Raw genomic sequence first — 16,199 nt, 5'->3', positions numbered from 1 at the left:
TGACATTTCATTCAATCGTCGTCGTCGGACGCAACTCTCCTCCGAAGCTCCTTGTCGGAAATTTCTCCCGCAGCACATCACTCAAAGCCAATCAAGCGCGTTGGAGATGGAGCACTTTTTTAAGGCGCGGCAACGCAGCGCCTGGATGCAGCCCAAGCCTCGAATATCCACGAGCAGAGCATCGCTGCGAGGCCCGTTTCAGCCGTCCGGCAGGGGTCACTTCTGGTTCTCCGGACCTCATCCCTCCACGACAGGCAGCTGACATGTCCTTAAAGGGGTACTGACACCTTTTTTCGGAGACGAGTTTGCTCTGCCATACAAATCTCCTGTATACAGAGATCGCTCTGAGGAAGTGTGAAGCTCAGCAAATGCGGATAAGATATTTTATTTTCATATTAAAGTGAATTTTGTTATGGCGCACCCACTGACATCAACACTAGCTTGACGTCAGGCTACAGTACTATTTCGGTGACTTCACGCAGCAGTCGGCTGGTTGTGATGACGTCAGGCACCGGAAAAACAACAATGGCAGCTTGCGCGTCGCCTCTCGATCGTCTGCTCGCGGCGACGGTCGGCGATCACTATCATCCAGCGTACCTGTGAGGCGAGCGAGCGAATTTAGAGTGTTGTGCGTGCACAACACTCTAAACACTGACCAGAGGGCAAGAGATTAGTGTCATCTCGATCTGTCGCCATGGCACCAATATTTTGCCCCGTGAAGTCGTGTAGTAGTGCAACGGGGACAATGGGTGCAAATTCCACCGATTCCCGCCGATCCGGCGCTGAGAGAAACGTGGGTCGCCTTCGTGCGCCGCGGTCGAGGCGGAGACTGGACGCCCACCAAGCGGAGTTGCTATCTCATCACGCCACTTCACTCCAGACGCGTATACGTGCAGCATACAATTGATGGCCGATTTCGGATTGTCGACGAAGAATGTGCGCCTTAAAGTGATGCCGTGCCACGTTGTGCACCCTGCTGTAACTGCGCGTCACGATGCTATCCAAGGCCGTGGTAAAAGGGACTGCAGGGGCAACAACTTGAAGCGTGTTGGCGATCCCGAGTGCGTGCTCCAGCGGAGGTCTCTGCCACAACGTGTCGCGATGCGGAAACACGACACGGAGGCCTCGATCAAGAAGCGTTTGCGAAGAGATCCCAAGGTTCGTATAGATACTGGCCGCGTTGTACGCGGCGCGCGTACTTGTGTTCAACTGTATCACTTTGTCTAATATCGCTCGCAGGACTCCTGCCGCCCCTACTCGAACAAACCGACGCTTCTAACCATTCGAGCTTCATCCCTACGTTTGCGTCGCCGAGCAAAGGTTCCCAATCGGCTATTGCCTAATTTGGCACCTAGTGATAATTCCCAGAGAAAATCTACTGGCCTATTGGTCTCACGCACAACCTCACTGCTACTACTTCAAAGACCAACCCATCATTGCACTGCTTGCAGTTTTTTTCCCATATGGCGCATTGTGCATATAATGTAACAATATATAAGTAATCAGTTATAGTGTCCAGTGAATGCCAATTCATTGCAGATTTGCAACTATAGAATGACCTACTGCTTCCCACTGATCATAAAGAATTATGACTATCTGTCTAAGGGGGTTAAAGATTTATTGCAATTGTTGTTAATACTTCTAATTTGTAGCCTTTGGTACCGCATATCAAGCTCTATAAGAGCAACCAGCCGTTGTCATTTGAGTTTCAGCGCAAATATGCACAACTTTGCAGGGCGCTACTAGATGTTTTTTTTCAACAAGACCAAATTTTTTGATGATGGGCCATGCAATGAGAAATTGACGAACAGGGTGTTGCTGAAGCCGTGTTCCGCTAAGACACACCAAAAGTGATTGTACATAGCTATTGTTGTGATGTTGTGTAATGCAGCTTGAAAAAGATGTGACAGATGCTAGGAAAGGAGGGAAAAAAATCTTAGTGTATCTTTTACGCTGCCACTGAGTCAAGGCAGAAACGAAACCATGCGCTAAGTGACAAGCTTTGCACGCATATAAACGCGATGCTTAGTCCCCCAGAAGAATGAAAACAATACTGGTTACAATAGCACACTGAAGTTCCGAGTCCCTAGAGTTCAGAATACTAAAAACATCATATCACATTTGCCTAATGGCTTCTCATCTTGCTTGTTGCTTGGTGTGGTTATGTGGTGACGGTTGCCAATTTGGTACCTCATTGAGGGCAGGACAGCTATGATTGGCTGCAGCTCACGAGAACTGTGGCCTAGGCATAACCCATGCAGACAGCTCCTTAGTAGGCCACAACCCAGGTCCAGCCATCAGAAACAGCTTTTGGCGGAGGCGCACAGCAGCCTTGCCCTTTGTCTCGGAACAGGCTTCCAGATTTGAGTTGGGTTGGCATGCCCTGGTACAGCAGCCACAGGAGGAACCACAGCAGAAGCTCTTTGTCCCAAGCAGCGCAATTATTTGACAGCTCCCTTGGCATCACTGCTCAAGCTTCTCTGCACGTTCTCTTACACAGCCCTTCGGTTTTGATTCCCTTCATTTCATTTTATTTTCAGTTTGTGTGCCACTTGCCCTCAGCTCTACTTGGTTCCGGTTTCCCATTTCTTGTCTTTTTCAGTCCACTCAATCAACATGCCACTGTTGCACGACTGTCGTGTCCTTTCCTCACACCATTTTTTTCCCCCTTCAGTTTTTTCCCTACCTTCATCGCTCCCGACTCTTCTCCTACATCCCCCCTCATCCTTTTCAACACGAATGTGTTTATGCTGGGTCCACCAAGACTTCAGTGACATACTTCCATCCGGACATGATGTTGAATAAAATGGACGCCAACAGGTGAGAAAGAAAACTAAAGAGATTCACCGCTGAAATCGAACCCACGACCTCTCAGTCACGACGGTAGGCGTTCGGCACTCTACCGACTGACTAGCGGGCACATGATAAATCCTGCATGAATGTGCTCTATATCTTCCACACATCCTCTCGCAAGGTGCTCTATGTTGGCGGGGTAGGGTGGGCAGGGTGGTGCCTCTGTCTCTGAGCAATGGAGGGAAGCAATGCGTCATAGCAGTTACTGGCGTCAATGGGGACGATTCGTCTACTTTGTTGTTATAGCATGCCCCTTTGAGATTGTGCGCGCTCTGAGAGATCACTGTTAAAACTTCTCGATGTCAGCGAAGGACACTGGTCTTTCTGTGCCGCCAACTGCTTTGAGTGTGAGAGCAACGACTAACAAACTGCTGCAATAAGCGCTGCAGAAAGGCAACGATGTCGACGCGTGAATGTCGTGCCTTCGTAGAATGAGACGAAGTCCAAAGGGACGTGGAACGCCTGCGCGTGCTCGGCGCTCAAGCAACGAACTTCTGCGTCCTGTGTTGCCAAAGTGCATGCGTCATTTACCCTTTACTCGAGAGTGTACACTGTGCCATTTTATCCTTATTTGACGTTTTGAAGAAGTGCATATCGAGTGCCAAGGTTTATTTTGAGCTTCCTGATGTCATCTTTGTGCGGAATTCACTATCGCCGTGTCCAGTATTGTTAACCAACTTCAGCTACCACAACGGTAAACCATGATCATGGGCGTTAGTCGTCGCAATGCAGATGTGCCAGTAGGCGTCAGTGTGGGATCATCACCATCAGACAGTGGTATAGCTGCCAAACTGAATAGACTTGTACAAGCTCTCGTATATCACTGCACAATAAGCACTACTTCTGCGAAGACCTGTTTCACTTTCGTGTGATACGATTCCTATGATGGAGGACCACTATGTTTTTTTAGCATAAACTTACTGTTCTTGTCTGTCATGGAGGATGGCGGAAGTTAACAAAGCATACATAAAGCTTTGCTAAACAAGCATTTGCTGCATTGACAAAGGCAAGTTCTCTTGGCAAACATTGCCTTCAATGGCTTTCCTTGTTTGACAATTTCTGTTCCTGTGTGACACTTTAAATGGTGATATCTACCTTGTCAATTGATAGCAGGTCTAATGCACACTTCATGTAGTAGTACATACGTCTGGTGTGCAGCTGCAGCAACCTATATTACAGCTATATTGCAGGGTCTGTACATGTCAGTGTTTTCTTTGTAGTGTTCGGGTTACGTGCAGCCTTGTTGCATAATGACAAATGCAAACTTGTGCTTGATAAATGTGTCTTTGTTATGTAATACAACCTATGTTTTATTATTTTTTTTATTCCTCTAGATGACCAATTATTGCTGCCCAGTTCTGTTGGTGCTGAAGAATTGATGTGGCGCAGAGAAATATGAGAATGTTTGGTATGTAGCTTTATTTTTCCATTTTTGTAAAGGTGGCTATTTTGTTTGCCATTGGACATTGGTGTATGCCATTGGACAGCTAGAGAAACACGCACACATCAAGGCATAAACACATGGAAGTATATAACCACAGTTCCATTCTGCCCCCTCCCCCTGCCCGGAAATTGTATCGCTACTTGCATCCTGTGATGCAAGTAGCAAAAATTATTCCTGCCAAGATGCTTGATGCCGATTGAGATCTTAGTGTGTTGCTTGGCATTGGGTTTCGTACACTTCTTGTCTTGACCACCAGTCTGCCCTTACAGAACAATGAACAAGTCGATCAATTGGAGGTCTCGTAAAGTTGTGAATGCAGTTGCGCTGCTACTGAAACAGTACAATTTTGTGGGTCTTTATTTGCAGAATGCCAGACAGAGCTACCACTGCAGATCTTGCCCTGCTGGAGGACATGCTGCATCCGAGGTGTTCTACACCACTGCCCATTGATGACTCCTGTGATGAATCCTATGGATTTGTAGATAATTCACAGGACTGTACTTATGAGCCTACACTGCATGACAGTTCCTTGTAAGGAAACTCGTTATTTTTCTACTGTTGATGGCATAGATTGTTGCTCAACCTATGTAACACCTCTTAGGAAAACATATTGTTATGGTGTTGTATGCATATAGAAACAGTTCAAGAAAAATTAACTGTTGCATGTGACAGAGACAAGAGCTTACTGCTTTCTGCATTACACAATATCAGTGTTTGATTTATAGCGAATGACTGGACGCAAAACACACGTCTATTCATACTGGTTAAAGTTCTGTTTACTTATCCAAAGATGACAGCATAACATATTATTTATAGGCCAGCTCCAGAAGCAGCAGCACCGCTTGAAAGGTCCATGCTGCGAAAGTTTGTCGTGTACGAGGACCAGCAGCTTCTTGAGCTCGTGAAGCTGTGCAAGACTTGTCTTCGCCCAGCAACATCGTCCCTAGAGGTTTGTAACAGATAGTATCGATACCTCTAAATAACTGTCTTGCCTTGGTGGGATAGTGTCGTGTTTCAGCTATGCAAGATAAGGTTGATATGGTGAACTGCATTATGTGCTAAAAAAGGAATGTAAAGAAGGAGGATGTTGTGTAATTAATGCCAAGTGTAAGTTCAAATGCATTTATCAAGCATTTTTTTCGCTTGACTACTATGTCAATTTTGTCTCGCTAAAGGCAGGTAACATATTCTGCCTTTCGGATTTATGCAATTTCGTTGTGTAGTTTATGTTGCACTGTTTAAGGCAGTTGAATCGTGTGTCTGCATTTTGTCTTAAAACAACTTTCTGGAATCGCTGTGAAGCAGATTGCTGCTGTTGTGTTGATAGCATAGAGTGGTCAGTTATCAAAGTCATTGTCTTGACTGGGACAACTTATTATGCACACTCGCCTAGTGTCTATTTGTATGCTTCAAAACGGCTGCACAGCACATGTGATATTGTACAATGATATCGACTTGATGTCGCTGTGTACAAAATTGACAGACCGTATGCATAACCATCAGGAGCAATGGCATGTACTCATGGAATGACAGTGAAATAGTTATTAGCACAAAAATTTCTTACATACTTAGTAGCTTCCAAACTTCATTTGTCAGCCAAGGTTAATGTTGAGCACCCTTAGGCGTTTCAACATCCTGCTCCAAATTCAGTGCAGCAAGTTTCATACCAGACACAATACACTTGAGGGTGCATGAAATACTGCAACAATACGTTGAATTCGTTTACAGGTGCTTGGCTCTTTGGTCACTATTACAACAACATGTGAAGACGGCCACACAGTGACTTGGCACAGCCAGCCAAAGAGTGGAAACAATGCTCTTGGCAATGTTGCACTTGCTGCAGCATCCTTTTTACTGGATGCAGCCCGATGCAGACACTGCGCTTCTTGCGGAATGCCGGGATAAGCTGCTTCTCCAGCAGAACTTATTACCGCATTCAGCATGACCTCTTGCTGCCAGCCGTCAACAAGGTTTTCACATTTCTTTTTTTTTCTTATATACTCTTTCTTGACATACTCTCTTCTTATTTACTAAGGATTTCTCTTTATGAACACTGCTTGCTGATGCCCATTGACCAAGGTGCTTAGTAAGCAATGAATTATTCCGTAATACATGACATTAGAATAACTTCGACTGCCTGGTTTTATTAAGCATGCATGAAATTTTAATAAAAGATACAACCGGAACAAAATGATGAGGGTCAGACATTGGCCTACATAGGCTGGTGCTTTCCTGAAGTATTTATACATTTGACCAACAAAAGTATGTATTGCTTTAACTAAACACCAAGGAACAAAATTCCATGTCCTATTTACTGCAGTAAACAAGTAAATTGTGTTAGGGTGATCCAGAATAAACAACCCGAGTCTTAAAAACATAACACCTTGTGCTTTTAAAGGTAACTATTGGAGTAATCAATGATTAATTAAGATATCTTCGAAAACTAAACTTCTCTATTCTGAATGCTCAGGAACAGTTTGCATGTGCACTGCCTGCATGCTCTAGCTCCGGCAGAAAATGTGTACAAAACTGGAGCAATCAAATATATTTTTTGTAACTGTTTCGAACATGTAGGCACCTTAGATGACGGAGTTACAAACAACTTGCATGAATTTTACAATCCATTCTTGCCACAGGTTTGGGAGAAAGAGAAGATGGCATTGCATCAGCAGCTAAAGCCAACAGGAGCGAGGCTTGCAGGGGACAGCCGATCCGACTCCCCCGGATACTGCGCCAAGTACGGCACGTACTCATTGTTGGAGACGTCCATCAATAAATAATTGATGTTGAGCTTGTTCAGGTAATGAGAGCTTGCCATTTGGCCTTTAAAACAGCTAAACTGCATTTAAGTTTTTTTTCTGCAGTCAAATGAAGTAGCCTCCAGTGGCCATATGGAGTTGGAAGGGCTGAAAAGGACACTAAAAAACCTCCATGACAGTGGAATCGCAGTGCTTGAGATCGTGACGGACCGCCATCCACAAGTGCGGAAGTACTTAAGGACACACCAGCCTCCTCTGCTCCATCTTTTTGATGCATGGCATGTCAGCAAAGGTCAGGCTTCAAGGTTTATAACTGTTTTAAAACCACCTCTTTGTAGCAAACTCATTATCTCTCTTTCATGCAGGCGTCAAAAAGCAGCTTATCGCTGCTGGCAAGCACCGAGGCTGCGAATTGATTGGCCTCTGGAGGCGGTCTGTCATAGCACATCTCTACTTCGCCGTCGGAGTTGGAAAGGGCAATGGGGATCTTGCCATAGCTGTGTGGCTCTCCCTCCTGAATCACATCCAGGACAAGCACACTGGACACGGCCTGCTGTACCCGGAGTGCAAGCATGGGGAGCTGGAGCGAAGGAAGTGGATCTTGCCAGGTATCATCTATCCGAATATTCCTTTCATAAAGTTTTAGAAATAACAGGTGCAAAATGGGTACTTGAGCCAGTGGACTGGCACTAAGAAAAAGAACCTGCAATAAGGACAGCACATAACATTCCACAAACAGCATTCGCTTTTCTTTGAATTGCATTTTTTTCACAATTCTTAACGTAACAACCAGTCTTGTGTTTCTAATTGTTTTCAGGCACGGATGCTTATGACAGGCTACATGCCATTGTCACAAGCAAACGGCTTCTGGATGACATCAGGCAGGTGTCGCCCAATTTTCAGACATTTGGCGTGGAGTCATTCCACTCCATAATAAACAGGTTCGCTCCAAAATGCTATGCATTTTCGCATCAAGGGCAGCTGGCCAGGTACGTTCTTTGCAAGAAGTACATGTGAGGAACATATAATTCAAGCTGTAAAATATGTGCAAATCTAAGAAGTGCTTATTGTTTTGTATTTTTCTCTATACCTATGCAGTGTACACTAACTCATTTACCTATATTGCTGTAATACTATTATTATTCGCATCCATACAGCTGCAGGCTACATATAAATTACACACAAAATGTTGTCACAAACATCTTGTCACTGCAGACCTGATGTATGACGCTGAACTTTTACAAACACTGCATTGAAAATTTGCAGAGTCAGTGTTTGTAATACCAGAAGTCTGCCAGATCCCATCTATTGTGGGAATCAATTTCATGCAAAACAGTCGGAAAGTAGCAGCCTGTGCTAGATTTTTTTCCTTTGAGCCAAGCGTTACAAGGTGGATTGACGTCGTTATGTAAATTTAGTACTTGCCTGCACTTTGATCACCATGAAGTGCACGCTGCGGTACAATGATGTGCACATCATAAGTAGTGGTAGTAGGCGTGGAATGCTTGGCTGTAGCTTGCGGAGTCATATATATATGTAACGTTTATCACATAAACATAAAAGCGGAGAGCCAACACTGCCACAGCAATTGCCATTGTTCTCACGTGACGCTTGTATAGGGTCTTTTTTCGAAACAGTTTGAAGCACTGACATGGCTCAGTGGTACAATACTTGGCTATCATGATAATGTCTGCATTTGATTCCGGGTCGAGGCACGATTTTTATTCTTTGCTTCCACTAAAATATTTCACATATCACCAATGCCGCCGATACCGGCGCTGCATTTTGTGTGTGTGTGTGAAATGGGCTACTTCACACCATCATGTTAAGATTTAGAAAGTCTGGGTTGATATAAACTGTGAATCACCTGTGGTGCATACACGCATACCACGGGCTGCCGTATGCGGGTATGTGCCGTAAGTGACTGCTGGATAGGATTTCATGCTGTAGGCAACAGGGACGTCACATTATTCGTGTCATGACCTGTCATTTCATACATTCACATCGTCCCATGCCTATGTTGGTATACACCAAGCTAAGGAGACGACCATGACAGCGCCAACACAGATGGACGGATGAATGAATAGAAATGGTCAAAATGCCTTTGGTTTGCTATGAACTGCTGTGCATTTAATAATATCAGAATGTGCCTGTATATTAGTGTTTTTAATTACTTTGAGCAATCAGCTCTGTCATATGTGCCTTTCACACATGATGATGTGATGTTGCTGATTCTAAGTGTACATACAATGCAAAGCAAAACATGGACAAATAATGTGTGGAATCACAGTGTGTCCATGCTGCTTCTAATTTGTGCACATGCTTGACTTAGCATTGTACATACATGTAGAACAGCCAGCAAACTAACCTGAATGTTTTCTTTCCTTGAATTCTCCACTAAAGCGCCACTAATGAATGCATTATGATGTGCAGGTGTCTGCTTTCCGCCCTTCATTACAATGAAAATTCGGGAAGAATGCAGGCAGCAACGAAGAAAGGGGATCTGCGATGGCAGATAAAGCATCCAAAGGCGAGGGGAGGCGAGCCTGTTGCTTGTCCCATCAGAGAACTGCCCACTTATGGTGTGTACATCAAACTTCATGATTTTTCTATAAAATCTTACTTCTTAATTAAGAGGGCTACTTGAAGTTTAGCTTGCCACCAAGAATTAAAAAAAGATGTTAGGGTTTCCAGCTGGTGGCAAGCACGTAAAAAAGTGAGCTTCTTCATCTATGCTATATGTTGCCTTCTATCCAGGCTGTTACAATAAAAACTCTTACGTGAGCTTGAAGACAACTACGCATGAAACAACCAGTGTTCACACTAATGTAACCATTATTTGTCATCTATATGCAGCCTACGTGAACCATCTTCTGTCTGCTGTCGAGGAGCTGCTTGCTTGTGGCAGTAAAGGTGGAACGGATGCCACGCCACAGCCACCACACTTGTCAGCTGCCTTTGGGCCAGTCGACAAGGTGGCCATTGTCGAAGCCCACAAGTCACGTTTCGCAGGCAACTGAAAGCCAGCTGACATCTTCGTCTTCTCCTGCTGAGCTGATATTGCTGACACTGTTTGCAACTAGCGACATAGTGATAGACTGTCTCCCCCATTCTGGGCCTGTAAAGCGCTCCCGTTTCTGCTTCAACATTCTGATGAACCCTAGATGGCAAGCGGTCGCATCATCATGCATAGCCCTAAATATGTCCAATTGCGGATTCTGTAGTATCACCAGAATAGGAATACCTGGAGTTTTACATCCCAAAACCATGATAGGATTATGAGGGACACCGTAGTGGAGAACTCTGGGAATTTCGACCATTTGGTGTTCTTTAACGTGCACTGACATTGTACAGTACACTGGCCTCTAGCGTTTCGCATCCATCGAAATGCGACTGCCGCGACCAGGATCAAACTTGCAACGGAAGCAGCTGCATCGTGTTGGTTGATTTACTGAACACAACCAGCACAAAGCTGTTACGGTTACTGTTGAACTTCGTTTATTCGCAGGACAGATGGTCAGGCAAATATGGCGTCGTTGGGCTGCACCAGCTCACGTATTCTTACTGTTGTCCTGCTCGGATAATACCGTTGCAATATTTCCTTATGGAACTGCTCCCTTGGTTTATTTCATTTCTGCCACCATCCATCGCTGGAATTTTCTGTGAGAACTGTGGAGAAAGAGTTTTGATTGTGCTGTCATTGTATAATTTTTATCAGCGACATGTTCAGTCTCTTGGGCAGAAGTGCTTTGTTCTCTATCAAAGTCGGACTATTAGGCAGGTAATTTCAGCGATCCTGCTTAACACTTGATCATTGTAATCAGCTTCTTTTCCATATAACGCTTTCAGTTCTCTGGCAGGAATGTGCAACACAAATATTTCGTGCAGCTTGCACAGCTCATTGTTGCCAGGAGTCAGCTACTATATTCCTTGGAACTTCTTGCGTTAGAACACAGAATGAATTCAGCTGACACAGTAGGTCACTTGTTGACACAGGGTGTTTTTTAATCTGTGGTGACGTGACTGATACCTCAACTGATAATGTAATGGCTCATCAGGCAGCTAAGCATCAGGCAGCATTGAGCAGCTAAGGATGTCAGTTTAATGCCGTTTTTCAGGTTCCTGTTCGCTTCTTACATAGTCCGTGAGGTCAAGACGACTGCATCCTTTCAGAAATTTGGAGAATGTATTCAGTGCTACGTGTACAGGCTTGGCAACTCTTTCTGTTTTGTTATTTTTACGTTAGCGACCAAGGCCTTTGCCTCTTTTTTTTTTTTTCGCACTCATTGTCAGAATAAGTGTTCTTTTCGTGCATAGCTATGCCGTGTACCCCACTTCTTGAGACTGGGTGTTGTTGAACGTGCAGTTCTAATGATGTACTAGCTCGTCAGGGAGGACATTGAGCAGCTAAGGATGTCAGTTTAATGCCGTCTTTCAGGTTCCTGTTCGCTTCTTACATAGTCCGTGAGGTCAAGACGACTGCATCCTTTCAGAAATTTGGAGAATGTATTCAGTGCTACGTGTGCAGGCTTGGCAACTCTTTCTGTTTTGTTATTTTTACGTTAGCGACCAAGGCCTTTGCCTCTTTTTTTTTTTTCGCACTCATTGTCAGAATAAGTGTTCTTTTCGTGCATAGCTATGCCGTGTACCCCACTTCTTGAGACTGGGTGTTGTTGAACGTGCAGTTCTAATGATGTACTAGCTCGTCAGGGAGGACATTGAGCAGCTAAGGATGTCAGTTTAATGCCGTCTTTCAGGTTCCTGTTCGCTTCTTACATAGTCCGTGAGGTCAAGACGACTGCATCCTTTCAGAAATTTGGAGAATGTATTCAGTGCTACGTGTGCAGGCTTGGCAACTCTTTCTGTTTTGTTATTTTTACGTTAGCGACCAAGGCCTTTGCCTCTTTTTTTTTTTTCGCACTCATTGTCAGAATAAGTGTTCTTTTCGTGCATAGCTATGCCGTGTACCCCACTTCTTGAGACTGGGTGTTGTTGAACGTGCAGTTCTAATGATGTACTAGCTCGTCAGGGAGGACATTGAGCAGCTAAGGATGTCAGTTTAATGCCGTCTTTCAGGTTCCTGTTCGCTTCTTACATAGTCCGTGAGGTCAAGACGACTGCATCCTTTCAGAAATTTGGAGAATGTATTCAGTGCTACGTGTGCAGGCTTGGCAACTCTTTCTGTTTTGTTATTTTTACGTTAGCGACCAAGGCCTTTGCCTCTTTTTTTTTTTTCGCACTCATTGTCAGAATAAGTGTTCTTTTCGTGCATAGCTATGCCGTGTACCCCACTTCTTGAGACTGGGTGTTGTTGAACGTGCAGTTCTAATGATGTACTAGCTCGTCAGGGAGGACATTGAGCAGCTAAGGATGTCAGTTTAATGCCGTCTTTCAGGTTCCTGTTCGCTTCTTACATAGTCCGTGAGGTCAAGACGACTGCATCCTTTCAGAAATTTGGAGAATGTATTCAGTGCTACGTGTGCAGGCTTGGCAACTCTTTCTGTTTTGTTATTTTTACGTTAGCGACCAAGGCCTTTGCCTCTTTTTTTTTTTTTCGCACTCATTGTCAGAATAAGTGTTCTTTTCGTGCATAGCTATGCCGTGTACCCCACTTCTTGAGACTGGGTGTTGTTGAACGTGCAGTTCTAATGATGTACTAGCTCGTCAGGGAGGACATTGAGCAGCTAAGGATGTCAGTTCAATGCCGTCTTTCAGGTTCCTGTTCGCTTCTTACATAGTCCGTGAGGTCAAGACGACTGCATCCTTTCAGAAATTTGGAGAATGTATTCAGTGCTACGTGTGCAGGCTTGGCAACTCTTTCTGTTTTGTTATTTTTACGTTAGCGACCAAGGCCTTTGCCTCTTTTTTTTTTTTCGCACTCATTGTCAGAATAAGTGTTCTTTTCGTGCATAGCTATGCCGTGTACCCCACTTCTTGAGACTGGGTGTTGTTGAACGTGCAGTTCTAATGATGTACTAGCTCGTCAGGGAGGACATTGAGCAGCTAAGGATGTCAGTTTAATGCCGTCTTTCAGGTTCCTGTTCGCTTCTTACATAGTCCGTGAGGTCAAGACGACTGCATCCTTTCAGAAATTTGGAGAATGTATTCAGTGCTACGTGTGCAGGCTTGGCAACTCTTTCTGTTTTGTTATTTTTACGTTAGCGACCAAGGCCTTTGCCTCTTTTTTTTTTTTCGCACTCATTGTCAGAATAAGTGTTCTTTTCGTGCATAGCTATGCCGTGTACCCCACTTCTTGAGACTGGGTGTTGTTGAACGTGCAGTTCTAATGATGTACTAGCTCGTCAGGGAGGACATTGAGCAGCTAAGGATGTCAGTTTAATGCCGTCTTTCAGGTTCCTGTTCGCTTCTTACATAGTCCGTGAGGTCAAGACGACTGCATCCTTTCAGAAATTTGGAGAATGTATTCAGTGCTACGTGTGCAGGCTTGGCAACTCTTTCTGTTTTGTTATTTTTACGTTAGCGACCAAGGCCTTTGCCTCTTTTTTTTTTTTTTTTCGCACTCATTGTCAGAATAAGTGTTCTTTTCGTGCATAGCTATGCCGTGTACCCCACTTCTTGAGACTGGGTGTTGTTGAACGTGCAGTTCTAATGATGTACTAGCTCGTCAGGGAGGACATTGAGCAGCTAAGGATGTCAGTTTAATGCCGTCTTTCAGGTTCCTGTTCGCTTCTTACATAGTCCGTGAGGTCAAGACGACTGCATCCTTTCAGAAATTTGGAGAATGTATTCAGTGCTACGTGTGCAGGCTTGGCAACTCTTTCTGTTTTGTTATTTTTACGTTAGCGACCAAGGCCTTTGCCTCTTTTTTTTTTTTTCGCACTCATTGTCAGAATAAGTGTTCTTTTCGTGCATAGCTATGCCGTGTACCCCACTTCTTGAGACTGGGTGTTGTTGAACGTGCAGTTCTAATGATGTACTAGCTCGTCAGGGAGGACATTGAGCAGCTAAGGATGTCAGTTTAATGCCGTCTTTCAGGTTCCTGTTCGCTTCTTACATAGTCCGTGAGGTCAAGACGACTGCATCCTTTCAGAAATTTGGAGAATGTATTCAGTGCTACGTGTGCAGGCTTGGCAACTCTTTCTGTTTTGTTATTTTTACGTTAGCGACCAAGGCCTTTGCCTCTTTTTTTTTTTTTTTTTCGCACTCATTGTCAGAATAAGTGTTCTTTTCGTGCATAGCTATGCCGTGTACCCCACTTCTTGAGACTGGGTGTTGTTGAACGTGCAGTTCTAATGATGTACTAGCTCGTCAGGGAGGACATTGAGCAGCTAAGGATGTCAGTTTAATGCCGTCTTTCAGGTTCCTGTTCGCTTCTTACATAGTCTGTGAGGTCAAGACGACTGCATCCTTTCAGAAATTTGGAGAATGTATTCAGTGCTACGTGTGCAGGCTTGGCAACTCTTTCTGTTTTGTTATTTTTACGTTAGCGACCAAGGCCTTTGCCTCTTTTTTTTTTCGCACTCATTGTCAGAATAATTGTTGTTTTCCGACTGTTGTGCTGGTGATATAGCGTGTTTTGCATATGACCAGGACACAGCCTGCCATGCCCACAGAAATAAATCAAGTGGAACAAGTTGTTTGCCTTTATTGAAATGATATACTAGTACTCCGGATACTTAAAACCAGAGTAGTCTTCTGAAGGAAATTGTGCACGCACTGCGCACACAACGCAGCTCGGAAGGACGACCCGCTTTCTTCTGCCAAGGCGATGCCAGACCCACCGCACGAATTGCCGATACGCGGTGTATCGGTATCGCCTGAAATAGGAATGCAATATGATATAAAAATGCGGTGGCAAAATTGAAGGTAGAAATACCCTGCAGCTGAATGAGATGTTGGCAGAGTCACATTCTAAAACCACCTACTAACAAGGGGCCCTTTTTGAGCACACAAAATTATGAAATAAGAGGTCGCTGTTTTGTAGCATGCAGATGCCTTTAGCACGTAAAGATATGTAGAAATGCTTATCTTTATGTATCCTTTACTTATTGAACCCACTGAGCCAAAGCATTACAGAGGGCTGTCGTTTATAGGGCAGAAAAAAAAACGAAGTACATAAAATCGATCGCAAAGAACGTGAAAGGCGAGATCGAGTTTTATGATTTGTGAACAACCATCAAACAATGCAAGCAGCAACGACACTAAGCTTTCGTTTTTTATTCACATATGCAGTGCGATCTCGCGTTCGTGCATAACTTGCGCTGCCCGACGATCGGTGTTGTCCGACGGCACTTATATATTATTTATAAATTTCCTGTATTTTGTCGGACACGCGATATATGGGCATAGCAACATTAGCATGTAAAATGCGCCTATGTACGTTCTGCGTGCGTGGATGACGCGTCGTACATGCGAGCAACCTCGACTTCACAGAAAGTACACTGAAGGTATGCACTTTGCATGCACTCTGCAATGAGGTCTACTTCAGCAGAAACAGCGAACTTCGATCAATCGCAGCAGTAATACCTGTGGATTTCTGGAGCCTCAATGACGCCCGGACGGTCTTCCATCAAGGCGTAGTACGCTATCTCCAGGGCGTGGATGTCTAAGCATCCACGCCGAAACGTCGGGTGTTCTGTGACGCAGGCAGCCTCATCCGGCACAAGAGAGTTCACTTTGTCGATCTCTCGACAACACACCGATTCCGTCTCGGTCTCCATGGCGCGGCAGCTCCCACAGAGACACCTGCGCAGTTAATATTATTGTATAATGTTTAGGCGTTACGACCAGCACAAGGCTGGCATCATGCGCGCGCAGTGCGGCTGTATATACAAGAGCGACAGGACAAAGAGATACATGCGGTCTCAAATCTGCACCGAGCACCAATAATTTGAAGCAAGTCATATCATTACCAAATCCACACGGCAAACGCTATCGACTTTCAGGACACCCGGAGGATGCCCGCGCGGTATCGAGCAGTAGATACGAAATTCTTACCATTGGACGTTCCCGATGCGCAAGGCCTCCTGCATGGCATTATCGCTGTCGGGCGACGAGCTGTCTTCATCTGACGAGCTTGCTAGCGGGTCAAACGCGAAATGGTTGGCAGGGTCGGCAAGCTCGGCATCTTCTTCTCTACCGAAGTCGTTGCTGTCGCCGGAGTCGCTTGACGAAACTTCCAT

General features: G+C 44.7%; 2 protein-coding genes across 2 annotated transcripts; one reads left to right on the top strand and one right to left on the bottom strand.

Moving 5' to 3' along the window:
* The first annotated feature begins 7,083 nt into the window (after positions 1-7,083).
* On the top strand, positions 7,084-12,749 carry LOC119402240 (uncharacterized). Its single transcript, XM_037669373.2, has 6 exons — positions 7,084-7,097; positions 7,162-7,348; positions 7,422-7,664; positions 7,874-8,045; positions 9,490-9,638; positions 9,913-12,749. The coding sequence occupies exons 2-6, from the start codon at positions 7,189-7,191 to the stop codon at positions 10,074-10,076; spliced, it is 888 nt and encodes a 295-aa protein (XP_037525301.1). The 5' UTR covers positions 7,084-7,097; positions 7,162-7,188; the 3' UTR covers positions 10,077-12,749.
* A 2,775-nt stretch (positions 12,750-15,524) lies between these two features.
* LOC119402241 (uncharacterized) lies at positions 15,525-16,199 on the bottom strand. Its single transcript, XM_037669375.2, has 2 exons — positions 16,015-16,199; positions 15,525-15,762 (listed from the first exon to the last, which is right to left on the bottom strand). Exons 1-2 carry the CDS (start codon positions 16,197-16,199, stop codon positions 15,525-15,527), a joined length of 423 nt encoding a protein of 140 aa, XP_037525303.2.

This window comes from Rhipicephalus sanguineus, chromosome 8 (assembly GCF_013339695.2).
Source record: "Rhipicephalus sanguineus isolate Rsan-2018 chromosome 8, BIME_Rsan_1.4, whole genome shotgun sequence".
NCBI lineage: Eukaryota > Metazoa > Arthropoda > Arachnida > Ixodida > Ixodidae > Rhipicephalus > Rhipicephalus sanguineus.
The sequence above is the reverse complement of the archived record's forward strand: the minus strand, read 5'-3'. Positions and strand labels throughout refer to the sequence as shown.